Below are 27,469 nucleotides of genomic sequence, written 5' to 3'. Positions count from 1 at the left end.
AGCGTCACACACACTGCCCATAGGCCGACGCCCAGAAGAGTCCCGAGCTCAGCAAAAAACACACACACACACACATACACACACACACACACACACACACCTTCTTTAAGTGCTGAAAATGATACTGTGGGTTGAACCGTTGTATCTACATGTATTTTAATCATAAGGCAAACACAATACTCAGAAAATAACATCTGTGGAGTTCACTTTAGGGCCGATGCTTCGACGGCGTATCAGAGCCACTGCAGGGGGAAAGACTGAGCCGGGGGAGGGGGAATATTCTGAGAAAAAAACCTCAATTTACAAGATTAAATGCATAAATTTATGAGAAAAAACTTTAAAACTCTGAGATTATAGTCACAAATTGGTGAGAAAAACTAGAATTTCAGAATTTGAAATTTTTTCAGAAATTTGCATTTGCAAGTTTCTTTCATGTTCTCAATCTTTGGTTCATGTTCTCAGTGTCAATTTTAATCTCGGGAAGTTTTTTTTTTTTGCATTACCCATCCCTCCCCAGGCTCTGTATTTTTTGGCCCTCATAAGCTGCCGTACGATACGGAGCAGCCATGACGTCTGGGGGAAATACACGGATCAGCTGGATTCCCTTGATGACCAGTAAAAAAAAAAAAAAAAAAAAAGGCAACAATGAAGGAACTGTACAATTCAAAATTCCCTCTTTAGTTTCCGTTGAGATTATTTAAGTCTTGCTCTTCGACCTCAGCTGTTGTACGGCGTCAGAAGAAGATGAGACCTCTGAACATTCAGCTGCAAACTCACAGTCACACCAACGAAGAAGAGCGCCGAGCTCCTCTTTGCCGCCGTCGAGCCGAACGGATGAAAAGTCCGAGCGGCGGCGGCTCTTCTGACTTTTAGAGCTGAGAAGTTTCAGCTTTTTTTGTTTTTTAGTTCAAGAATCCTTCTGTGTACTTTCAGCCACCAAAACCACCTGTGGAGCCTCGGGGGTCGAACTCACAAAACACCTTACAGCAACGGCTCCGGATTAGGGCAGATTAAAGTCGTACATTTGCAATAAAATAAAATCACAATATTATGATTCATTTGGTTTTTATCTCGTCATTTTACGACTTCTTGGAAATTGTTTTCTCGGAAATTTGTGACTTTAGAATCCCAGAGATTTTTCTTGGAATATAATCCCCTGGAGTTCACACCTTTGTTGATTTGTATGGATTGCACAGCATTTATAACCAATCCACTTTTTAATACATTAATACTTTTATTTATCACCTCTGTCCTTTGTCTGTCCACCTTTATTGGACGTCCTGAAGTGTGTGTTTCAATCCAGTGTAAACCTGTTATAATGATTTAGACTGAGATTCTTTGTGTTTGTCTTAAGACTTAAAATCCCACCAAAATCTCAGTGCCCACTGGTGAAATACCGCGCAGAGTCTAGAAAAGGAAAAACAAATCCAAATTAAAGTTTGAGTTTGCAGGTGAGTGGATCAGTTTTCAGAGGAGATTCTAAGCTAACAGCTTTTAGTGTTGCTTAGGAGAAATCTCAGCGGTAAAGTAAAACTATTTATGAATTCAACCCTCGAGTGGTGAGCCATTTTTCAAAATGCAAGGCAAAAACAGTGTTTCCGGCGGCAGACTCTACAGCTGGATGAAACCCGGGTGGAAACCTTCCTGCCGGTGGAGGCTCGACGTGTCGCCCGACCTGCCCGCCGCCTCCCCCGTGTGAACTTTGACGTGGGAGTTGAGGGATCTTTTGGCCTGGAAGCTTTTGCCGCAGAACACGCAGCTGTATGGTTTCTCCCCCGTGTGGATCAGCATGTGCCTCTTCAGGTCCACGTCCTGCATGAAGCCTTTGCCGCACACCTGGCACAGGTAGAGTCTCTCCTTCTTGTGGAAGCGGACGTGCGTGTCCAGCGTCTGTTTCTGGGTGAAGCCCTTCCCGCAGATGGTGCAGCAGAACGACCTCTCCCCCGTGTGGATCTTCATGTGTGTTTTGAGGTTGCCGTTCTGGTTGAAGGTCTTGCCGCAGGTGCCGCAGGTGTACGGCCTCTCCCCCGTGTGGATCCTCATGTGCATCTCAAGTGCCGCGTGGGCCGGGAAGCCCTTCCCGCACACGTCGCAGGTGTTGCTGATTTCCTGGTGCGACTGCAGGTGGGCGAGCAGACTGTCGGCGGACTCGTAGTGGTGTCCGCACAGGCCGCAGCAGCTCTCCGGATCCTTCAGGTGCACCTCCACGTGCTTCACTAACAACGTCTTCCTGTCGAATCTCTCTCCACACACTTTGCAGCGATGCAGCGGCGCCACGCTCCTCTGTTTCTTTGACTTCTTCATGATGCGATCCGCCGCGTGACTCTTGGCGTGTCTTGTGAGGTGGCACCGTTTGGCAAACTCTTCTCCACAAACGCCGCACTTGTGCGAGCCGCCGCCGCCGTGCACGCCCATGTGCCTCTCCAAGGACATCACATGGCAGAAGGCTCGGTCGCACTCTTTGCATTTGAAGGGTTTCTCCGCGGCGTGCACGCGCATGTGGGAGGTCATGTTTCCTTTCTGGCTAAACTTCTTGCCGCACACCTCGCAGCTGTAGGGCTTCTCGCCAGTGTGCAGCCTCACGTGCACCTCCTGCGCCACAATGGAGTGAAATGTTTTCCCACAAAATCCACAAGTCTTGCTGCTCTCCTGGTGGGTTTGGAGGTGCGTCGTCAAATCGCTCGGCGACTCTAAACGCTCGCCGCAGAAGCCGCAGCGACACTCTGGGTTGCTGGCGCAGACCCGCAGCACGTGCTTCAGCAGGAAGCCTTTGCCCTGCAGAGGCTTTCCGCAGACCAGGCAGTGGAACACCTCCACCGCCGCGCATCTCCTCCGCCTGTCTCTGACCGCCAGTCCTCGTCCTTTCAGCCGCCTCAGCCGTGACTTCCTGGACGCCGCCTGCCGTCCTCTGGAGTCCCTCCACTCGCCGTCCAGGTCGCTGTCCAGGTCGCCGTCGCTCTGAGCGACAGAGCTGCAGACGGAGAGCGGCGGATCGTCGCCGGGCGAAGGGGAGCGAGGCGTCGCTGGCTCTGATTTGTCGTCACGCGGCGGCGCGGCCTCCTGCCGGTCTGATGAGGCGACGCCCAGAAACGTTTTCTCTGTCAGCTCCAAGTGGATGGGGGAGTCTGGGGGGAGGGGGGCACACGGTTAGGCTCATGCACTTATTTCATAGCACACACACTTGACTTCTTCAACTCTGGGGTCAATTTGACCCCAGTCAGTGTTTAAGGTCTCTAAATAAATAATTAACATCATTTTATTGCTTCATATTTAATGAGTTTTCCTAATGTAATGGATACTACCAGGTAAACATGAAATTCCCATGATGATATGTTTTCAATGTCCTGTACACATTTTGTAACGCATCGGGGGGGGGCCTGACAGAACAGAACTGGGCTTGGCAAAGTGTGTGTGTGTGTGTGTGTGTGTGTGTCAACAACACTTAACACATGACACTTAAAGGACGGAGTGTGTGATACTGCTAATTATTTTGCCTTTAAGGGAATCATCGGCGGCTGCAGACGTGGGTGGGGCCGCACGGAGCAGCTGACCCAAACCCTCTGATGATGATGATGATGAAATCACGTTATTGATTCCACATCCTGACGTTCCAGGATCTGAAATCCCCGGCCATGTCTAGAGCATGTCTAGAGAGACGTCTGCACCTGAAGGCGCAGACATCGCTCCGCCCGCTGTGCTCGTTTGTTTGCATCAGAACAAAATGGTGATTATAGTTGGTCACCGTGGTAACGAGTCGCTAGGCGCCGTAAAGTGTCACACGTGCTGTGCAGAAAATACTAAACATAACTGGGCTTCTCCTATTAGCTCCTCTGGTTAGCAGCTACAAGCTAGCAAACTAGACAACAACAAACAACAAACGGACATTTTTCTTTGGACGTCTTCAGTGACACAGACTCTGCTAACGCTAACACTAACTCTGCTCAGATTAACTCCTCTGCTAACGCTAACACTAACTCTGCTCAGATTAACTCCTCTGCTAACGCTAACATTAACTCTGCTCAGATTAACTCCTCTGCTAACGCTAACACTAACTCTGCTCAGATTAACTCCTCTGCTAACGCTAACATTAACTCTGGTAATGTTGACCCTGCTATCATGAAGTCCTGTGTTGACTTTAACTCTCTTAACATGAATCTACTAATGTTAACTCCACTTACACTGACTCTGCTCACACTGACTCTGATCACACTGACTCTGATCACAGACTCTGATCACACTGACTCAGCTCACACTGACTCTGATCACAGACTCTGATCACACTGACTCTGATCACAGACTGATCACACTGATTCAGCTCACACTGACTCTGATCACATTGACTCTGATCACAGACTCTGATCACACTGACTCTGATCACACTGACTCAGCTCACTGACTCTGATCACACTGACTCTGATCACACTGACTCTGATCACACTGACTCAGCTCACTGACTCTGATCACACTGACTCAGCTCACACTGACTCTGATCACAGACTCTGATCACACTGACTCTGATCACACTGACTCAGCTCACACTGACTCTGATCACACTGACTCTGATCACACTGACTCTGATCACACTGACTCAGCTCACTGACTCTGATCACACTGACTCAGCTCGCACTGACTCAGCTCGCACTGACTCTGATCACACTGACTCAGCTCACTGACTCTGATCACACTGACTCTGATCACACTGACTCTGATCACTGACTCTGATCACACTGACTCTGATCACACTGACTCTGATCACTGACTCTGATCACACTGACTCTGATCACACTGACTCAGCTCACTGACTCTGATCACACTGACTCTGATCACACTGACTGATCACTGACTCTGATCACACTGACTCAGCTCACTGACTCTGATCACACTGCCTCTGATCACACTGACTCAGATCACACTGACTCAGCTCACTGACTCTGATCACACTGACTCAGCTCACTGACTCAGCTCACACTGACTCAGCTCTGTGACTCTGCTCACACTGACTCTGCTCACACTGACTCTGCTCACACTGACTCTGATCACTGACTCTGATCACACTGACTCTGATCACTCTGACTCTGATCACACTGACTCTGATCACACTGACTCTGATCACACAGACTCTGATCACACTGACTCTGATCACTGAATCTGATCACACTGACTCAGCTCACTGACTCTGATCGCACTGACTCAGCTCGCACTGACTCAGCTCACACTGACTCAGCTCACTGACTCTGATCGCACTGACTCAGCTCACACTGACTCAGCTCCGTGACTCTGATCACACTGACTCTGCTCACACTGACTCTGCTCACTGACTCTGATCACACAGACTCTGATCACTCTGACTCTGATCACTGACTCTGATCACACTGACTCTGATCACACTGACTCTGATCACTCTGATTCTGATCACACTGACTCTGATCACTCTGATTCTGATCACACTGACTCTGATCACAGACTCTGATCACACTGACTCTGATCACACTGACTCTGATCACAGTGACTCTGCTCACTGACTCTGCTCACTGACTCTGATCACACTGACTCTGCTCACTGACTCTGATCACACTGACTCTGCTCACTGACTCTGATCACACTGACTCTGCTCACTGACTCTGATCACACTGACTCTGCTCACACTGACTCTGATCACTGACTCTGATCACACTGACTCTGATCACACTGACTCTGCTCACTGACTCTGATCACACTGACTCTGCTCACTGACTCTGATCACACTGACTCTGCTCACTGACTCTGCTCACACTGACTCTGCTCACACTGACTCTGCTCACTGACTCAGCTCACTGACTCTGATCACACAGACTCTGATCACTCTGACTCTGATCACACTGACTCTGATCACACTGACTCTGATCACACTGACTCTGCTCACACTGACTCTGATCACACTGACTCAGCTCACTGACTCTGCTCACTGACTCAGCTCACTGACTCTGATCACACTGACTCTGATCACACTGACTCTGATCACTCTGACTCTGATCACTCTGACTCTGATCACTCTGACTCTGATCACACTGACTCTGCTCACTCTGACTCTGCTCACTGACTCTGATCACACTGACTCTGCTCACTGACTCTGATCACACTGACTCTGCTCACTGACTCTGATCACACTGACTCTGATCACTCTGACTCTGATCACACTGACTCTGATCACTCTGACTCTGATCACACTGACTCTGATCACACTGACTCAGCTCACTGACTCTGCTCACTTTGTTGACAAGAAACTTTAGTCATAAGAACGAGGAAGTTAATCTGTGTTTCAGGTCGATATTGTTTTCTCTCTATGGCAAAAATCTAAAGTGACATGCTGTCAGTCTTCCAGGCCGGGGGCGGAGTCTGAGTGGTTCACGTGACGGCCATCATGAAAACCAAAATCATGATAAAATTATATATTGAAAAATTTGTGGCTTCAGTCCAAAAGTTCGATTCCTGCTTTAAACGGCTGATGCACCAAACCTCAAAACATCTGATCTCCTCCATTCAAGCTCTGCGCTCACAACACTTATCACACTATCCGAGCTCTTATTTTGACAAACCGTGACAGGAAGCGGGCGGCCCGCGGCCCCGGAGCGGCCGGCTTTGGCCGGGTCCGGCCGGGCCTGACTGACCTGCTCTGTGCAGCCTGACTGACTGACTGACTGACTGACTGACTGACTGACTGACCTGCTCTGTGCAGCCTGACTGACTGACTGACTGACTGACTGACTGACCTGCTCTGTGCAGCCTGACTGACTGGCTGACTGACTGACTGACCTGCTCTGTGCAGCCTGACTTGGGGCTTCAGCAGGATGTTGAGCAGCTTCCTCTGGCGGCACATCTCTTGCTCTGCCCGCTCAGCTTTGTCTTCGTACTCCGCCACGGTTTTCTCCAACAGGCCGACAATCTCCTCCGCGGCCGCCGTCAGCCGCTCGGTGAGCAGCGCTCTCAGCTCCGGGATCTCAGCCGCTTCTCTGCCTTTTTCCAGCAGCAGCAGAAAGTCTGCAGCAGCGGCGCTGATCCGCTCATGGACCGACACCCTCAGCAGCTGCAGCGGCAGCATCTTCCTCCGCTCACTCACTCACACACACACACACACACATACACACATACACACATACACACTTTAACCCGCACACACACACACACAAAGAGACACGGCCGCGGACACTTCCGGCTCAACGAGACTCCGCTCGGCTGACAGAAGAGGAACCGGCGGAGCCGCGCCTCCTGCTGGACTGGAGGGGAACGACAAGAGAAACTTCTGCTAAAACTGTCCTCATTCATATCCGCTCGCTCTGGGAAACGAACTCTAGACTACACACACACATTTAGATATATTTATGTACATTTTAATCATCACACTTAAATAACTAATATTTATTAATCTATCTATGTTTTTAATATTTTTTATTTTATTTTGGGATTTCTAATCACATTTAATTGAGCCACATTATTTAAAAAAAAAAAAAATGATAATTTTCTGGCAATTATTACTTGTCATCATCATAGGACTCTTAAACTACCTTTTTTTTATTTTAGGTTCAGATTTTAAAGGCTTTTAATTTCTTGAACATCAGCATTTTCCGTCCGAAACCTTTCAAACCTTTCAAATACAATCCAAATAAAAGTGAACATATTAATAAAGTTAGGCTAAAATAAAAGAAAGCCTAGCAAAATGTGCCTTACCTTTTTGAATGATGTTTTTATACTTCATTTTTAGCTGCTTCCAAGTCCGTTTTTCCCTGTTGGATTGCACCTAAATGAAAATCAGATTTTATTCCTATTTATATTCACAACTGTGTGCTACGATTTTAAGCACGGTTCAATGTTAAGTCAGTGGAATACTACATTCAAACTGATGCGTTGACTCGCGTAGCAATTTTTTCCCATGCCGCTTCGCTCTCCCTTGCTGCTGCAGCAGTGTTACATTTACGGTGAAATATGTGGTCATACTCTCCATAGGCCTGCAACAGGACCTCCAAATAAGTTTTTTTTTTTTTTTTCCCCAGTTGCCATGGTGTCTATGGATATTCTCATTTATCCAGGTCATCGTTCTCTTTGGGCAAATACAAGTCCAGTTGCCTACGATTCATTTTTGCCCAAAGAGAACAGTTGCCATGGTGACTCGTGGTATCGGGGCTCCATTGATGATGGCCTTTTATAGTGGCTATGCACGCCCCCCGTAATTTTTGATGTCAAAAATACAATTTTGAAAAACATTTCTTTCTTTGTCATGACTTGTCAGCAGTTCATTTCTGAAGAAATGGAGGAAAACTTCACTCTGACGTCTGTTTAACAGCAGATAGATGTTTAAGTCTTGCTCTATACTGGGAATTTATTCCCAGTGTAAAAAAATAATTATCACACAATATGTGGCACATTTGTTCATGACAAATTAATTCCATCTGTTAGGGATCAGCTGATATTGATTGTTAGTAGGTTAGGGTTAGGGTTAGGGCTAGTCCAGGCTAATTAAAAAATTAAATTAATTTTAAATTAATTAAAATTAGGTTAATCCAGGACGCCGATAACCAATATTCAGGGCCGATATCATATTAATTTTTGGTAAATCTGAAAACTGGGGTGTAGAAAAATTCACAGAATTAGAAAAAAACCTTGAGTCGTATTAACAATTGTTTTATTTTATATTATAAAAGAGGAAAACAATACAATTTACACAAAAAATAATAAATAAATAAACGACGCTTCTGACGACTGAAGTGATTAAAGCTCAGCTTCCAGCGGAAGTTAAACGGCAGCAGACGGGAAGCCGGGGAGCGGCGGGACGGTTTCACCGGCCGGAGCGGCCTTCAGCGTGACAGAGCGAGCAGCACGCTCCTGTTCGCCGTGCGTCAGACTGACGTTAGCTCCGCCCACGCCGTGACATCACTGAATGGTTACAACTGTCTCCATGGCTACGGGAGACCCGGAACCGCGCTGGTTCTACCCGGTTTAATTTGTATGGTTTCCCCCGAGGCAGACAATGGTTTGTTTGTGTTTGTGTGTGTGTGTGTGTGTGTGTGTGTGTGTGTGTGTGTGTGTGTGTGTGTGTGGGCCACGTGTCCATGAGGGTTGGGTTCACATTAGATCCGGTAGCGGCACCTGAAACTCAGTAGCGGTTCTCATCGGTACCTTTTTCCGGTTCTCTTCTCTCTCTGCTCCAAGACCAAATGTAACTTCAGTCCAGCCTTTTTCTTTTCAATATTTCTTTAGAACATTTTGTTATGAAACACCAGAAAAAATAAATCCTCTCCAGGTCATGTCTGGTCCCTGAACGCACCGCCACCGCCACCTATGTGATATTCACAGCATCTGAGCTGTCTGTCTGTCTGTCTGTCTGTCTGTCTGTGTCTGCCTGTCTGTGTCTGTCTGTCTGTGTCTGTCTGTCTGCCTGTCTGTCTGTCTGTCTGTCTGTCTGTCTGTGTCTGCCTGTCTGTGTCTGTCTGTCTGTGTCTGTCTGTCTGTGTCTGTCTGTCTGCCTGTCTGTCTGTCTGCCTGTCTGCCTGTCTGTCTGTCTGCCTGTCTGTCTGTCTGTCTGTCTGTCTGTGTCTGTCTGTCTGTCTGTCTGTCTGTCTGTCTGTCTGTGTCTGTCTGTCTGTCTGTCTGTCTCTCAGATGCACAGTTGCATCAAGGGAAAAACTAGAAGGGCATATTTTAAAAGGCTTATGAGGAAGTTTATAATCATTTATGAGAATTCACAAAACAACCCGTATTCAAGGAACTGAAATTTGGCGTCGACTGAGCGAACGTGAGCTGGTTCTCAGTGGTACTGACGTAATCTGGTCAGGAGCCTTTAATGCAGCCGCTCTAAACCTTATTTCAGTAATGTTCCCTCTGAAATCCAGCTGGTCCTGACCAGTTGAGCCTCCTGTGGTCAGAGGGTCAGTCCAGTTGGTCCTGACCAGTTGAGCCTCCTGTGGTCAGAGGGTCAGTCCAGCTCCATCAGTGTGAACCAACAACCTGATGCTGAGCAGATTCTCTTGTTTGTGTTTCTGCTTCTTCTTCTCTTCTTCCTCCTTGTTTCCAGCTTCAACCACTGATCCACTTTCTGGATTTGTTTGGTCTCGTCTTCCCGCTCAGAGCGAACAAACGTCCTCGCTCCACGACCACGGCAGCAGATTGAAACCACACACACACATCTGACACCTTCAGGAACCCAGAGGGAAAACTGAGGAGAACATGGATTTATCAAACTGACATTTACAGTTTTTATTGAAATGTATATAGCACAGACTCATTACTTTAGGAAGAATGACTAGCATTTTTTAAATTAACTTTTTAAAAAAATCTCATGTACCCCCTGCAGTACTCCAACGTACCTCTAGGGGGACGCATACAGTGGTGTGAAAAAGTGTTTGCCCCCTCCCTGATTTCTTATTTTTTGCATGTTTGTCACACTTAAATGTTTCAGATCATCAAACAAATTTTGATATTAGACAAAGATAACCAGAGTAAATATAAAATACAGTTTTTAAACGATGATTTCATTTATTAAGGGAAAAAGGCTATCAAAACCTACCTGGCCCTGTGTGAAAAAGTAATTGCCCCCTTGTTAAATCATGAATTAACTGTGATTTACCACATTTTTTTGGAGAGCTGAATTCAATTTCACAAGCCACACCCCCAGGCCTGATTACTGCCAGACCTGCTGAATCAAGAAATGACTTAAATAGAACCTGTCTGACAAAGTGAAGTAGGATCAAAGATCTCAAAAAGAAACACATCATGCTGCGATCTAAAGAAATTCAAGAACAGATGAGAAACAAAGTAATTGACATCTATCAGTCTGGAAAGGGTTACAAAGCCACTTCTAAGGCTTTTTGACTCAAGTGAACCACAGTGAGAGCCATTATCCAACAAATGGAGAAAACTTGGAACAGTGGTGACCCTTCCCAAGAGTGGCTGGCCAACCAAAAATACTCCAAGAGTGAATCAACGACTCATCCAAGAGGTCACAAAAGAAGACAGAACAACATCTAAAGAGCTGCAGGCCTCACTTGCCTCAGTGAAGGTCAGTGTCCATGACTCAACAATAAGAATGAGACTGGGCAAAAATGGCCTGCATGGCAGAGTTCCAAGGTGAAAACCACTGCTGACCAAAAAGAACACAAAGGCTCATCTCACATTTGCCAAAAAACATCTTGATGATCCCCCAGACTTTTGGGAAAATATTCTGTGGACTGACGAGACAAAGGTTGAACTTTTTGGAAGGTGTGCATCCCGTTCCATCTGGCATAAAACTAACACAGCATTTCATGACAATAACACCATACCAACAGTCAAACATGGTGGTGGTAGTGTGATGGTCTGGGGCTGCTTTGCTGCTTCAGGACCTGGACGACTTGCCATAATTGATGGAACCATGAATTCTGCTCTCTACCAGAAAATCCTGAAGGACAATGTCCAGCCATCAGCTCATGACCTCAAACTCAAGCGCATTTGGGTTATGCAGCAGGACAATGATCAAAAACACACCAGCAAGTCCACCTCTGAATGACTTAAAAAACCCAAAATGAAGGTTTTGGAGTGGCCTGGTCAAAGTCCAGACTTAAATCCAATTGAGATGCTGTGGCATGACCTTAAACAGGCCTTTCATGCTAGAAAACCCTCCAATTTGGCTGAATTAAAACATTTCTGTAAAGAAGAGTGGGTCAAACTTCCTCCACAGTGATGTAAAAGACTCATTGCCAGTTATCGCAAACACTTGATTGCAGTTGTTGCCACCAAGAGTGGCACAACCAGTTATTAGGGTTAGGGGGGCAATTACTTTTTCACATAGGGCCAGGAAGGTTTGGGTAGCTTTTTTCCCTTAATAAATGAAATCATCATTTAAAAACCATATTTTATATTTACTTTGGTTATCTTTGTCTAATATTAAAATTTGTTTGATGATCTGAAACATTTAAGATTGACAAATGTGCAAAAAAATAAGAAATCAGGGAGGGGGCAAACACTTTTCACAGCACTGTACCACTATTTGAAACCCACAGCTTTAAAGAGCTGAGTTGGGTACCCAGCCAGTGTCTGTCACCTCGGCCACACTCTGCAGCTAGCCGGGTTTTTTATCTGCATGAATGCGCATGTGCTGGTGCAGGTGGGAGGTCTGTCTGAAGCGTTTGCTGCAGACCGAGCAGCTGAAGGGTTTCTCTCCGATGTGGATCCTCATGTGGACCTGCATGTTGCTCTTGCTGACGAACGTTTTGCCGCAGAAGGCGCAGCTGAAGGGCTTCTCGCCCGTGTGCACCTTCATGTGCCTGTTGATGTGCGCTTTGTGTTTGAAGCTGGTGCCGCAGAGCGAGCAGCTGAACGGCTTCTCGTCCGTGTGCACCTTCATGTGTTTGTCAAAGTCTCCTTTGCTCTTGAAGCTCTTGCCGCAGACGGAGCAGCTGTAGGGCTTCCCCCCCGTGTGCAGCCTCATGTGCGTGACCACGGCTCGGCTGTGGCTGAACCTCTGGCCGCACACGGAGCAGCTGAACGGCGTCTCCTTGTTGTGAATCTCCATGTGTCGCTTCACCTTCACGTTCTGACTGAACCTCTTGCTGCAGACGGGGCAGCTGTACGGCTTCTCCCCCGTGTGCGTTCTCATGTGTCGGTTCAACTCCCCTTTATTCTTAAAACCTTTTCCGCACTCTGAGCAGCGGAAGCGTTTTTCATCCAGATTAGTTCCCGTTTGTTTGATTAGCAGGTCGTTCAGCGTGCTGAGCTCCGGCTGAGCTTCTCTGCTCGGCCTCCAGTTCTCGTCGCTGTCCTCCGTCTCGTTTTCAGACGAGGGAGAGGAGAGCGGCTGATCATCGCTGATTGGCTGTAAGTCGCTGTCGGGACCAAAGTTCCTGGCTGGTTCCTCTCCATCAGCTTCTGTCTCCATCTGCTCAGAGGAGCTGCTGGCTGGAGGCTCCGCCCCTCTGCTCTCCTCAGTTTGGCTCTGAAGAAGCTGTGAGGGCGGAGCTTCCTCTTCATCATCCTCACTCTTCACAGGGAACGTGGTGAGATCCTGAAGCTGCTCTGCCTCCTGATTGGTCCAGAGCTCCTCCTGTTCCTCTTTAATGGGCGGGGCCTCTGGCTCCTCCTGGTCCAGGCTGATCTCCTCCTTCTTGATTGACAGCTGCTGGACGTCTGGAGAGAGCGCTGAAACACAGAGAACGACAAATCTGTGAGGAGGTTACAGTTTCAGCTGTGTTTGTTTTAACTGGAGAAAGAAACCTTCTGTTTCTGAAGCATCGCACTCACACACACACACACACACACACACACACACACACACACAGGTTGTATTTTGCTGACAAAGTTCATATTGCTTTCATGTTGAATCTTGTTTCAGAGTGAATTTTACTGAGCAGCTCCATCAAGCCTGTGCTGTGGAGCCCCCCTGTGGCCGTCTGGTGTGCTGCACACATGTTCCTCAGTGACATGTACTTGCCTGGGAGCGGCGTCTTGTTTTTTCAGTCAGGTGCTCATTCTTCTTTCAAAATCAGATTCTGACTGAAGTCTGAAATCTGATGATGAAAAGTTACTGAATATCTACGTTTCGCTGTAGAAATGACAAAGACAGTAAACGTCCTGAAGTCCTGACGGTGCCTCATGAAGTCGCCGCCTGTTGTCCTCTGCTTTTTAGTTTGCTAATTTTCCGGTAACTTTTTAAATATATTTATATACTTTTTGGTTAATTTTAATTATTTATTTTTTTGCTAAGTTCCTCACAGCCGTTTTCCCATCATCACTGCTTCACTGTGCTGGAGCCACTCAGGGGAAGCTGCTCAGCCTGTCATTTTGCCCACTGAGGTGTGTGTGTGTGTGTGTGTGTGTGTGTGTGAGAGAGAGAGAGAGAGTTTGTTGATGTTTGTCAGCTCAGGAAAACTGAGGGAGGTGAATCCATGTGTCATAAACTTCATAAGATCTTCAACGTGTTTGCATTTTTATTGTGTCTCTTTAAACGTCACATGAAGAGAAGCTCTGACATGATCTTCTTTTCTCCGCCTCCGTTACTAAAACTGAGCTGGAACCCGATGACATCAGCCTGGGCTGAAAAAGAAACAGAAGAAGAAGAAGAAGAAGGAGAAGGAGAAGGAGGAGGAGGAGGAGAAGAGGAAGAAGAGGTGCTCTGTCTTTCAGCATGAATCCTTCCTGTGGCTGTCCAACAGTTTGGGCTTGAGAGTCGGAGGATCAGACTGAAGCCATCATGTGACTGAGAATTAAAGGGCCAGACAAACTAAATATGATAAAGAAATCACGTCTGAAAAGCAGTCGAACTGATTTCATTCCCTCGTGTTATTTAGTTAACGCTGCTCGGGCCGGTGGTGTTCAAAGTGGGGTCTGGGGACCTCCGGGGGTCCCTAAGGGTCTCTCAGTGGGTCTACAGCGAAAAGAGGAACAGTCTGACCTTTAAAGATACCATATTAATAACGACAAATATATTCATTAAACAAAAAAAAAAAACAAAAAAAACACTCTTTTGATCATTTTCTACTGGTGGTTTTGCTAAGGTTCTTTTTTTCTGCATTTTTTAAAATCTATTTCTTTATTTTGCTAATCTCTGTTCTAATGTTTAAATAGATAATTTAACTAATTCTAAATATATTTGACTTTTTTATTTTTTATTTCTTAAATTTTCAGGGCATTTTAAAAATAATTTAATAAACATTTTTCAGGTTTTTTTATGCATTTTTATTTTATTTATTTATTTTTTTTTTCAAATTTCATTTTTTTCTGATTTGCTCCTCACCTTGCCCCTGCGTGTGTCTGACACAAACCCAGTGATGCTGCTCGGGCATCAAAGGGCACAAACACACAGCAGAGATTATTATTGTTATTATGTGATTATTATTTTTTAATATCAAACCGCGTCAGAGCTCAGCATCACGTGGTTATGAGGTCATGAACACGTGACAGATTCATATCTCAGAGGGAAACAACATGGACGATCAGACTGATCGATCTGCTCTGATCGATAACACGTCTCGTGCCGCCTCGTGCTGTCAGGCTCCGTGCGCCCCGCGAGATCACCGCCACATTTCTGTTTTCAATAGCACGCAACAACTTTACGTCCTCTCTCTCTCTGTGTGTGTGTGTGTGTGTGTGTGTGTGTGTGTGTGTGTGTGTGTCTTCCTGTCACTGGTCGCCTGAGCAGCAACAGTCAGCTGATCACTGATCTGGGAGCAGCTGGAGGAGACAGACAGGAGGAGGCAGACAGACAGACAGGAGGCAGGCAGACAGGAGGAGACAGGAGGAGGCAGACAGGAGGAGGCAGACAGGAGGAGACAGACAGGAGGCAGGCAGACAGGAGGAGGCAGACAGACAGGAGGCAGGCAGACAGGAGGAGGCAGACAGACAGGAGGCAGACAGACAGGAGGCCAGCAGGGAGCGGAGAGAGCGGAGGACATGTCGTTTGTCGTGTGCAGCCTCGAACCCACCACATTAAAAGCTTAGCAACAGAGTGTGAGGCGACAAGGCCTCTTATTTTGAAAGATGCTGCCGGAAACATACCGTTTCTTTCTGGCTAACCGGAAGAAACAGACGCACTCGCAGGGCGTGCGCGTCCCGGGTCTGACTGACTGACCTGCTCTGTGCAGCCTGACTGACTGACTGACTGACTGACTGGCTGACTGACCTGCTCTGTGCAGCCTGACTGACTGACTGACTGACCTGCTCTGTGCAGCCTGACTGACTGACTGACTGACTGACTGACTGACTGACTCACTGACTGACTGACTGACTGACTGACCTGCTCTGTGCAGCCTGACTGACTGACTGACTGACTGACTGACTGACTGACTGACTGACTGACTGACTGACTGACTGACTGGCTGACTGACCTGCTCTGTGCAGCCTGACTTGGGGCTTCAGCAGGATGTTGAGCAGCTTCCTCTGGCGGCACATCTCTTGCTCTGCCCGCTCAGCTTTGTCTTCGTACTCCGCCACGGTTTTCTCCAACAGGCCGACAATCTCCTCCGCGGCCGCCGTCAGCCGCTCGGTGAGCAGCGCTCTCAGCTCCGGGATCTCAGCCGCTTCTCTGCCTTTTTCCAGCAGCAGCAGAAAGTCTGCAGCAGCGGCGCTGATCCGCTCATGGACCGACACCCTCAGCAGCTGCAGCGGCAGCATCTTCCTCCGCTCACACACTCACACATACACACATATACACACTTTAACCCGCACATACACACAAAGAGACACGGCCGCGGACACTTCCGGCTCAACGAGGCTCCGCTCGGCTGACCGAAGAGGAACCGGCGGAGCCGCGCCTCCTGCTGGACTGGAGGGGAACGACAAGAGAGAGAAAAAAAGTTGAACTCCTTTCGTCAGAGTGAATCTTTATTATAAATCATGACCTCACAAACAAGACAACAGCGTCACTTCCAGACAACACAACAAAAAGTCGTGCCAAAGGGAAAAAAAAAAACAAAAAATGAAAAAGAGAAAAAAAAAAAGTAATAATGATGAATAAATACATAAAAATGAGTGAGTGACAATAAAATACACTACTCACAAAAAGTTAGGGATATTTGGCTTTTGGGTGAAATTTATGGAAAATGTAAAAGTTCACGCTACAGTGATATTATATCATGAAAGTAGGGCATTTAAGTAGAAGCATGCACTGGTGATTTCCTCATCTCAAACAATTTCTTGAAACAAAAGCCAACAACAGTGGTGGATATACCACAACAAAAAATGTCAATGTCAATAACTCGTCATGTGCCCTTGAGCATCAATTCCAGCTTGACAACGACGTCTCATGCTGTTCACAAGTCGACTTATTGTCTGCTGAGGCATGGCATCCCACTCTTCTTGAAGGGCGGCCCTCAGGACATTGAGGTTCTGGGGTACAGAGCTCCGAGCCTCTACACGGCGACTCAGCTGATCCCATAGGTTTTCTATGGGATTCAGGTCTGAGAAAGTGCAGGCCACTCCATCTGAGGTACCCCAGTCTCCAGCAGCCGTTCCCTTATGATACGACCTCGATGAGCTGGAGCATCAAACACCTGATGTGAATTTTGCTGTTAAACTCCTTGTTAGAGAACAGCAACTTGTGCAAAAAGTACTGAAACACTGAACAGTTGGACATGTGCATTCAAAAGTTTACAGAAGGTCACATTAAGTTCACCTGTAAAGGTTAGAATGCATTTTAGGTTCATCCTGAAATTTCACCCGAAAGCCGAATATCCCTAACTTTTTGTGAGTAGTGTAACTTAAAAACTTACAAACATTTGTTGATTTGATTCCGTTTTTGTTTTATTTTGTGAGGAAGAATTCAATGTTGCACGTTGTTCCAGATCCCTCAGAAACTTTTTTTTTTTGGAAATTTACATTTGTGAATGTGGAATTTGTCAAGAAGTAAAATTACATTAATGAGAAAAAAAAAACAAAAACACATCACCGTCCTTACTACAGCTGAGCGTTCACAGCCTCTGAATGCAACACCTGCACCATGTGGCCAAATGACAGTGGAGGATCATGAGCAGTACTCGAGTTGAGGGGGGGTGAGGGTGGATGGCATCCCCCCTGAAATAAAAACGGTCAAAATCATCCACCCTGTAAAACTGCCATCCTCCCTTTTCACCAAGTGAAAAAAATCAACCATCCCCCCTGAAAATTTTTTACATCTTGACTACTGGTCATGGGAAATGACCAGCAGTCAAGTAGCGCCTTACATTCTGTCATCAGTATCTATGGCCACAGTTTTGTGAAGCTGCAGCGCTCTCAGGGCTCAAACTTCCTTTAGTCACAGAGTTCACAGATTCAGCTCAAGGCTAAATTTATTAGCACGATAAACAGTACAAAACAACAATACAATACACAGAAACCATACAAAACAACAATACAATAAACATACAAAAGTAACAAAGTGTGCACGTGAGAGTACAAGCAATTTAAGGCATCCAACGTTTTCTCACTGAAAAAGACAGTGACAGTCAACATGTCAATAAAATACGATCCGATACACAAAGCAAAATAAAAATAATTTAAACAGACAGCTCAGTGTGTTTATGCGCACACATAATAAAGTAATGACATGCAGATATTTGAAAGTAATGGCATCATTTGATTTCATTTCAAAGTACACAAAGCTGAAAGAATAATAGCGATTGTAATCAATGTTTGTCATAAAATGAGCTAAGATACACGAGTGACTGTACAAATTGGGAATTCAAGTCACGAATGGAAAACAGTTTGTCTTCTGATCAGCTGAAGCAGTTTCTTTCCTGATGTCAGGAAAACAGGGATCGTCAGAAAGTTTGTGCTGGGAAAGTGAACCGGAGCTCAGATCTGCAAAACATTCAGCTGTTGTCAAGGAGTAAAACCTCCTTGAATCACTAAGTGTTGTGTTTCTGTACATTTCCCTGTGGAGACGCCGTCGGCGGGGGTTTGAGCGAGCGGCTACACGGCGAGCTTCTCTGCGCCGTGCAGTCTCATGTGTTTCACCATCGCATCTTTGAGCTTGAATGTTTGGCCGCAAACCGAGCAGCTGAACGGTTTCTCATTGGAGTGACTTCGCATGTGGATCTGCAGGTTTCCGCTCTGGCTGAAGCGTTTGGTACAGATGGAGCAGCTGTATGGTTTCTCTCCCGTGTGGACTCTCATGTGGACCCTCAGGCTGCTCTTGCAGGCAAACATTTTACCACAGGACGAGCAGCAAAAGGACGCCTCCCCTTTGTGGAGTTTCATGTGTTCCTTCATGTAGAGCATGCTGCTGGACGTTTTCCCGCAGTCTGGGCAGCTGAACGGTTTCTCAGTCGTGTGCATTATCGTGTGTCTGTTCAAGTCCCCTTTAAGTTTGTAACGTTTACCACAGACTGAGCAACTAAATGGTTTCTCTTCGGTGTGCGTTAACATATGTTTCTTCATATTGTCTTTGTAGACGAACGATTTACCACAAACAGGGCAAGTAAACGGTTTCTCCCCTGTGTGAATTATCATGTGTCGATTGATTTCTGCTTTAAGTTTAAAGTTTTTACCACAAACTGAGCAATTAAAAGGTTTCTCTCCTATGTGGACTATCATGTGTTTGTTTAATTCTCCTTTAAGTCTAAAACTTTTGCCACAAAATGAGCAACTGAACGGTTTCTCTCCTGTGTGCGTTCTCATGTGTTGCTTCAAATATTTTTTGAAGACAAAGGATTTATCGCAGAGCGAGCAACTGAATGGTTTCTCCCCTGTGTGCGTTCTCATGTGTTGCTGCATATCATTTTTGCAGACATATGATTTGCCACAGACTGAGCAACGGAATGGTTTCTCTCCAGTGTGGTTTCTCATATGTTTCTGCATATAGTTTTTGTAGATAAATGATCTACCACAAACTGTGCAAATGAAAGGTCTCTCTCCCTTGTGGATCTTCATGTGTCGGTTGAGGGTTCCTGTATAATTAAAGCTTTTACCACAAACTGGGCAGCTGCATGGTTTCTGTCCTTTGGGTTTGTTCACAGAGCATGAAGATGGTTTCTCTCCAGAGTTCAATGTGTCCACAGAGTCAAACCCTGCCTGAGCTTCTCTGGTCTCCTTCCAGTCGTCTTCACTGTCTGCAGTCTCTGTTTCAGAGGAGTCTGACGTCTTGCCATCGCTCACTGCTTCCTCCTCATCATCCTCACTCTTCACAGTGACACGAGTGAACGGGAACTTGATGATATACTGAAGCTGCTCTGCCTCCTGATTGGTCCAGAGCTCCTCCTCTTCCTCTTTAATGTGTGGGGGCTCTGGCTCCTCCTGGTCCAGGCTGATCTCCTCTGTCTTGACGGACAGCTGCTGGACGTCTGGAGGCAAAACTGAAATACAGACAGAAAAAAAGCAGGAAATCTGTGAGGGAAAAGTCAGACACACTCAGACTGTGTGAGTGGTAACTGCAGACAGTCTTTTCAAGCTGAACATAGACAGAACATAGCAACGCCCACTGACTTGATCCCTCATGTTGGCAAAATGTGATCAACAGTCTCATGGCTACTAAAAGTAACTCATAATGCAGAGAATGATTCTATATATCTGAACACAAATACTGTATATCACAGATGTTTAACTGTGTCTCACTCTTATAACACCAAGAAAAACTGTTCAACTTTGGAAAGGAAAGAATGTTCTGTGTATCTGACAGGTCAAGGTCGAGAGAACATGAGACAAACAAAGTGATTAATGAAAAGGTTCTGGTATTGCCAAAAATGATGAGAGCTTCCTAGGCAACTTTTGCAGCAAATCTGTTGAAGTGACTGATGTCTGAGGTGGGAGAAATAAATTCACTGGTAACATAAACAGTCCATCAGCATACAGGAAGTGAGGGAGAAATCTCATTGGTGGAGAAGGGAACCGAGAGGGGTGCTGTTCCCTGGAAAGGTAAGAGGAGATTTATGTGTATAAAACAAAGTGTCGTCTGCAGAGGAAAACTCAGGTCTTTTATGCATAAATAGATCTTTAAAACTGAATATCTTCTTCTCCTGTGTTATTGTGTCTCCACAGAGGTAGAGGTCACAGCTTGAGCCGCCTTGCCTCTCTTAGTAACTTGGTATCGCTCAGTTTCTTCAGATTTACTCAGTGGTGTTCCTCAGGGATCTGTGCTGGATCCCTTTTCATTCTCCATTTACCTGCTCCGCCCTGCTCACCTCATTCACACAATATCATTTTCCATTTCTATGCAGATGTAGGCTGTGACTCAAATTTCTTGGAAACTGCTCTTCTGTCCTGTTTCCACGGATGTCTCAGAACGCATTTTCAACTTTAACGCCAGAAAGAAGAGTTTCCAGGATTTCTCATCATCTCGGCCTGTCGCTGAGGACTTCAGCGCCCTCACAGTCCTGAGTCCCACAACAGGCGGACCAAATCCTTCTTCCTGCACCTTTGAAAGATTTTCTCAGCTCAAAACGTTCCTCTCTGCTAAAAATTTGGAAAGCACTCTTCATGCGTTACGACTTGATTCGATCACTGCAGTTCCCCGAGTGCTAGACTGGAAGAAAAGTGTCTCTCAGCTCCATTCAGCTGCTGGTCTGACTGGCACTGAGAAATGGGAGCACAGTTACCCTCTTCCTGCACTATTTCCCTGTTAATTTTAGAATATGACTTGTAAGATCTTGTGGATTACTTTTAAAGCTCTTAGGGGCTTGGCACCCATTGATCTTTTAACTCCCTGATGGGGATAGACCAGTCGTCGGTCACGGACAATTCTCAGGGCTGATATTCAGAATTTTTAAATAATCAGTATTGTAATTTTTATTTACCTGATGGCTGATAAGAAACCCAATGAGACTCCGCCTCTCCATCTGAAGTCAGTGGGACGTTTCTGATAATATGGTTCCGGTTTTCATTTCCCTTTTCACTGGATTTATATTTAATTTTATATTTACAGAAAGACAAAAACAGGTTACAATTTTTGCTTCAGCTTTGCATTTAAACACAACAAATGTAATCCAGTGTTGCGGCTGCGGGAATTTGGAAAACCACTGCGATATCTTTCTTCTCCCTCTGATACATATTGTGATCAGATAAAATACAGGAAGTTTCACCAAATACATGCAGTGTGTTATTAATATACATATATACAATCATGATTTTCATCATCTGGGTACTTTCAAACTCTAACCTCTTCTAAAAAAACAAAAAACCCTCCTACTTCTACCACACTCAGTTCACCCTCAGCCAATATGGCCGCTGATATTCCTGAATTCCAGCCAAGCAGACAAACTATTCGACATGTATTTATGTAGTGTTCTTAAACGTACGGCTGATATTTGAAGTGCGTTTTGTTAAGTGGTGGTAATTTGTTATTGTCTCCTGTTGCCTGCAGTCATCAGATTCATTCGGTTCTTCTCTGAAGCTGCACATTTTCACAGAGAAACATCCAAATTTCAGGTCAACTGTGTGAGTGCAACATCCAAGAAGCACTAAAATCATTCAAGAGACAACAGAGACGTGATGCAGGACTCTCTTAGATGTTTAACAGGGACGTTTCACAGGACGAGTTCTTGGTAGTTTGGACGTGGATTTTGTGGCCCGTGCTTTCATGTAAGTTTTGAAAACTGCGCTCGAAGTCACATCACTGTCGGATAGTCTGGCTTTTCCCTCAGAGAAAACAGGCCTGGTGGCTTCACCGGACTCTGCTTGAGTCGTGCATCGAGGCAGGCGATGCAGCTTCCCTACATTTTCCAAACTCAGAGAAAAAGTAATTCAAGTAAATGAATCCGACAGGAGTCATGCCAGGGTAAAATGTTCCCTTATTTAAAAAAAAAAAAAAAGAAACAGTCTCTAAATAAAAAGAAAGGCTATTGTCATTGCTACAAATGATTTGTTTGAATGTGAGGAAAAAGTGCATATTCAAACTATAATGACTTCAAAAAGGTCTCCTGAGTCTCTTCATTAATCCTGGCTGTAACATGCTGTAAACCAATCAGAGGCCGTCTCCTGTCCCCTTTAACAGCCAGGTGTGTCACACCTTGGTGGGCTGCTGTTCTAATGGAGGATTCTCCAGGTAAGAAGGAAGGAGATGGAGTGAAAGCTCCCGAGCAGGTCATCTACGGCGACAGCAGGACTCCATCTGAGCTCCCTGATTTGAAGCAGCGTCCCTGTGTGTGGGACAAGCAGAGCGGGCTGGGAACATCAAACTGGTGGTTTTGGTTTGAGAAGAGCCGGTTTGGGGCCGACAGAGGAAATTTCTGCATTGGAATGATAAAAACAAACAAGAACTTTTAAAATGGAGAGTGTGCCTTTCCAAATATTGCTGCTTTTTGAACACATTTCTTCAATTTAAATTTTTGAAGTTTGGATTTTGTGAGTGTTTAACAGCCGATTCTTTATGAGAATTGTAAACCTCTGTAAGTTTTATGTTCATTATTTTTTCTAAAAGAGAAGAGTATTTAAGTTCATGCACTGACCCTGCATTAACACGACGGTGCAGCTGATCAGTCCAGATGTCAGCGCGGCAGCTCGCTTTGCAGAAGAGACATAGCAGAGGAAAGAAAAATGGAGGACAAGCGGCAGTCCTGGTCAGACGAGGACATCAGGGCTCTGTTCGCTGACAGAGGAGAACGTCCAACGCCAAATCCACGCTGTCTGACCACCAGAGTGGGAATTAAATCACGGCCACAACGGCCATGACCATGTCGTTGCCCCTTGCTCTGGCCATAGTGGCCTGAAAATAATTGTACCCCTCACGGCCAATTTGGCCGGTATGCCCCAAGCAGTCAATCTCTCAAGGTTATCATGGATGCAAGAAAATCCCGAGGGGGGAAAAAAGCAAATCCTGACCCAACATGAACTGAATTTCTGCTCATGTTGGCGGCTTTGAAGCAAAGCAATGTTTTGCATGGCTCGCAACCATTATACAACACATAGATCCGACCGAGCAATCTGATTGGTCAATCAGACGTTTAAAATGTGCTCAAATGAGCATGACAGCACAGCTAGCCATGTTCAAATGAAAAATACCTCATGACTGAAATTATTCCTCCGCCTATATCTTATAGCCCGAGTCTGTGTGGTTTCCATGGCAACACGAAACGTTTCATTGAAACCCGCATCAAAAGCCACTGTCAACTTTGTTTGCCTGCATAATGGACCGTGTTGTTGTCAATTTTGATTTCTTTGGCGACCTAAGTTTGGATAAACGACTGAACGAGGAAGACAAGACAGAAGAGAAAAAGGAGAGATACGCGAGAGTGACGAGTGAAGAGCTGGATCAGCTGGAGAGGTCAGGAAATGAAGCCGGTACGGCCCGGTCAACGTCTTGGGCCGTCAAATGTCTACAAGACTACCTGACAAACACCGGGCAAACAGCTGATTTCTCACCTGTAAGGAAAGAAGAGCTGAACAAGATCCCCCGTGAATTTTATGGAGCTTTAATTTCTATAATAAAGAGAATGAAATGCCTCAGGGGATTCAGCACCACGGACAGTACCTGCTGAGGCAGATTCAGCACCACGGACAGTACCTGCTGAGGCAGATTCAGCACCACGGACAGTACCTGCTCAGGCAGATTCAGCACCACGGACAGTACCTGCTGAGGCAGATTCAGCACCACGGACAGTACCTGCTGAGGCAGATTCAGTACCTGCTGAGACAGATTCAGCACCACGGACAGTACCTGCTCAGGCAGATTCAGTACCTGCTGAGACAGATTCAGCACCATGGACAGTACCTGCTGAGGCAGATTCAGCATCACGGACAGTACCTGCTGGGGCAGATTCAGCACCATGGACAGTACCTGCTGAGGCAGATTCAGCACCACGGACAGTACCTGCTGAGGCAGATTCAGCACCACGGACAGTACCTGTAAGATTTCCACGGAGATGTGCGGCTGTAACTTTGTTCTTGTTATTAATGTGTTAATGTTATCAGTTATTAATTAGCCTATTAATCGTTATTAATTTGTTTATTCTTTATGAGTTTCCTGGGCCATTGATTTAATTAATTTGTCAATTTGTTTGCATCTGTACATTGAAATTAACATTTAATAAATCAACACATCTGTGAAAGCTGTGGTCTTTATTTCAGAGGTAAATTGATAACAGCCTGAAAAGGTGATTCTATAACTCTGTTCAGCCTTAATGTGACTGCTTACTGTTACTTTTGCTGCTTAGCCACATTAATCGGAGCTGACGTTAAATTGGAGTGACACACCCCCAGCTGAAATAAAACATCTGCCGGTGAGTTTATGAAAAGACAGATGTTTGCTGTGGCCGACACTGGAAAGAAGTAGCCTGTATTTAAATATAACTGTTAATATAAGTTGGTTGTAGATAAAGATCAGCTGTGCTGCTGAGTCGTTGTCACGGCAACTGTTAAGATTAAAAATGACTGAGAAGTTGGCAGGAGTATACCTATCAGTCCATGAAAAAATGATTTTTTCCAGCGGATAGTCTAGTTACGACATGATTGAGCTAGCAGAGCAGTTTTGTGTTGCTGTGTGTGGTATTAACTCCGTTTTGGGAAATCACGATGTCTAGAAAACATGATAAGACCAAGTTGGCTGCTGACAAGGACTAGTTACCGTCAGATCTCATGTGTTTCCATTGAAATGGAGAGAATACTAGCAACAAACTTTGATATTTTGAGAGTGAAATGCCCTCAGTATGCTTCAGTATAGCTGTATAATCACATTGTATTTTGTGTGATGTTTTTTTGTTTAATTGTATGAAGTCATGATGTTTATTCATAGCATAGGTTACAAGTCCACGCATTTTACTCAGTGGCCTCGGTGCCCTGGCATGTGGCCTTAATGCCCTAAAAAAAGTTGCAACCCTAAAGGCCAAACGGCCTTGCCCCTAAAATTGTGTAATTCCCACCCTGCTGACCACATGAGGACGTTATGTGATACACAGAGAGAGAGCTGGCAGCGGGACAGGGCCACCAAAACCTGAACAAACTGAAGTCCCATTACAGGGCAGTTTGAGCACGCGACACACAAAGTGGCGTCCAACGGAAGAAAATCTTGTGGGACGACCTGCTGGACGGCGTCCCGGGCGGAGAGAGCGCCGGGACGGCGTGCTCGTGACGCCGGAGGCAGATTCACTCGCTGAGTTCTTTGCTGTTCGTTTGTTTTGCTGCAAGAGTCCGTCAGCTGAATATTTCTCAGCTGACTGGTGCTCCAGGAGCAGGACGGCTTCAGCTGGGACTCCAGTTTGGCTGTTTGAACTGAACTGGGCTCTTCCCAGTCTGCTGGTGTTCCCTGTGCTGTGTTGTTGTTATGCCCACTGGTGTGCACGGACGGGATGTTTGACTTTTACCCCGAGGCGGTGTGACGGGCGGGGTGCAGGGCCAGACTGCAGGATCGCTTTGTGATCTGGTGGTTTGAGGCTGCGGCCATCACACACACACACACACACACACACACACACACACACACACTCTGCTCACAAACACTCACAGACACACACACACACACACACACACACACTCTGCTCTCTCACACACACACACACTGTGGTAACTTCACAGTCTACAGCCTCACCCTCTCTGCTCTCCTCAGTTTGGCTCTGATGAAGCTGTGAGGGCGGAGCTTCCTCCTCATCATCCTCACTCTTCACAGGGAACGTGGTGAGATCTTGAAGCTGCTCTGCCTCCTGATTGGTCCAGAGCTCCTCCTGTTCCTCTTTAATAGGTGGGGCTTCCTGGTTCACCTCCTCTTCGCCGACGATCAGCTGCCGGACGTCTGGAGGTAAATCTGAAACACAAACATTTTGTGATGAAGGTCAAATTTTGGAGAAAACCACAAACACAGAGGCCCCGAGCGTGAGGCAGCACCTGCATGCAGCTGTGCATGTTAACTAATGTGCATGATGACCTCAAATGACCTCCACTTCCTGTCAAACAGTGACATCATCATGCTGCACTAATGGCTGCAGATTAACTATTAATTAACTCAATTAATCATTAATTTGTCTCAATTAAGCAATAAAAACCTTCACAGATCTGTAAACATCCTCTCTCCCACCTTTCCCTTCAAAATAAAAGTCTGCTTCTCTCCCAAAACTGCGATCCTGTTGGTTTGGGTTTGGTCTGTCCCACACAAACTTCCTGTTTCAACAGGAAAGGCATCAAATCAAGAAAGTAAGACCCCATTTTATTGGTTCTTTAAGAAAACAAACAACAAGGTGTAGAATATTTCGGACGCTGCAGTTTCACTAAACTGGATGAACCACCGGCGCTCAGCTCCTCAGATGGAGGCTTCAGTTTAGAGAATTATCAGTGAGACTCAATTAGAATCAATAAAGTGAAGCCAAGCCAAGCCCCCCCCCCCCCCCCCCCCCCCCCCCCCCCCCCCCCCCCCCCCCCCGGTCCCCTCCTGCGTATATAAACAAACCAGGCGGGGACCAGGCGGCCCGCGGCCCCGGAGCGGCCGGCTTTGGCCGGGTCCGGCCGGGCCTGACTGACCTGCTCTGTGCAGCCTGACTGACTGACTGACTGACTGACTGACTGACTGACAGACTGACTGGCTGACTGACTGACTGACCTGCTCTGTGCAGCCTGACTTGGGGCTTCAGCAGGATGTTGAGCAGCTTCCTCTGGCGGCACATCTCTTGCTCTGCCCGCTCAGCTTTGTCTTCGTACTCCGCCACGGTTTTCTCCAACAGGCCGACAATCTCCTCCGCGGCCGCCGTCAGCCGCTCGGTGAGCAGCGCTCTCAGCTCCGGGATCTCAGCCGCTTCTCTGCCTTTTTCCAGCAGCAGCAGAAAGTCTGCAGCAGCGGCGCTGATCCGCTCATGGACCGACACCCTCAGCAGCTGCAGCGGCAGCATCTTCCTCCGCTCACACACTCACACACACACAAACACACACACTTTAACCCGCACACACACACTTTAACCCACACTTTAACCAGCTCACACACACTTTAACCCGCTCACATACACACTTTAACCCGCACACACACACAAAGAGGGAGCGGGGATGGAAACACAACATCAGAAACATGACACATTATTTACTTCCGGTTCCGGGGTCCAGCGAAATGACAACAGAGAGCAGCCAAAGACGACCGATTTTTTTT

General features: G+C 46.3%; 1 protein-coding gene across 1 annotated transcript; it reads right to left on the bottom strand.

Moving 5' to 3' along the window:
- Positions 1-138: 138 nt before the first annotated feature.
- Positions 139-27,388, bottom strand: LOC115367843 (uncharacterized). Its single transcript, XM_030063791.1, has 8 exons — positions 26,933-27,388; positions 25,931-26,143; positions 18,392-19,769; positions 15,828-16,117; positions 13,073-13,143; positions 12,069-13,027; positions 6,793-7,091; positions 139-3,125 (listed from the first exon to the last, which is right to left on the bottom strand). The coding sequence occupies exons 1-8, from the start codon at positions 27,216-27,218 to the stop codon at positions 1,612-1,614; spliced, it is 5,010 nt and encodes a 1,669-aa protein (XP_029919651.1). The 5' UTR covers positions 27,219-27,388; the 3' UTR covers positions 139-1,611.
- Between the last annotated feature and the right edge of the window lie 81 nt (positions 27,389-27,469).

Source organism: Myripristis murdjan, chromosome 11 (genome assembly GCF_902150065.1).
Source record: "Myripristis murdjan chromosome 11, fMyrMur1.1, whole genome shotgun sequence".
Classification (NCBI taxonomy): domain Eukaryota; kingdom Metazoa; phylum Chordata; class Actinopteri; order Holocentriformes; family Holocentridae; genus Myripristis; species Myripristis murdjan.
Note: the sequence above shows the minus strand (reverse complement) of the source record. Positions and strands in the feature narration are given on the sequence as shown.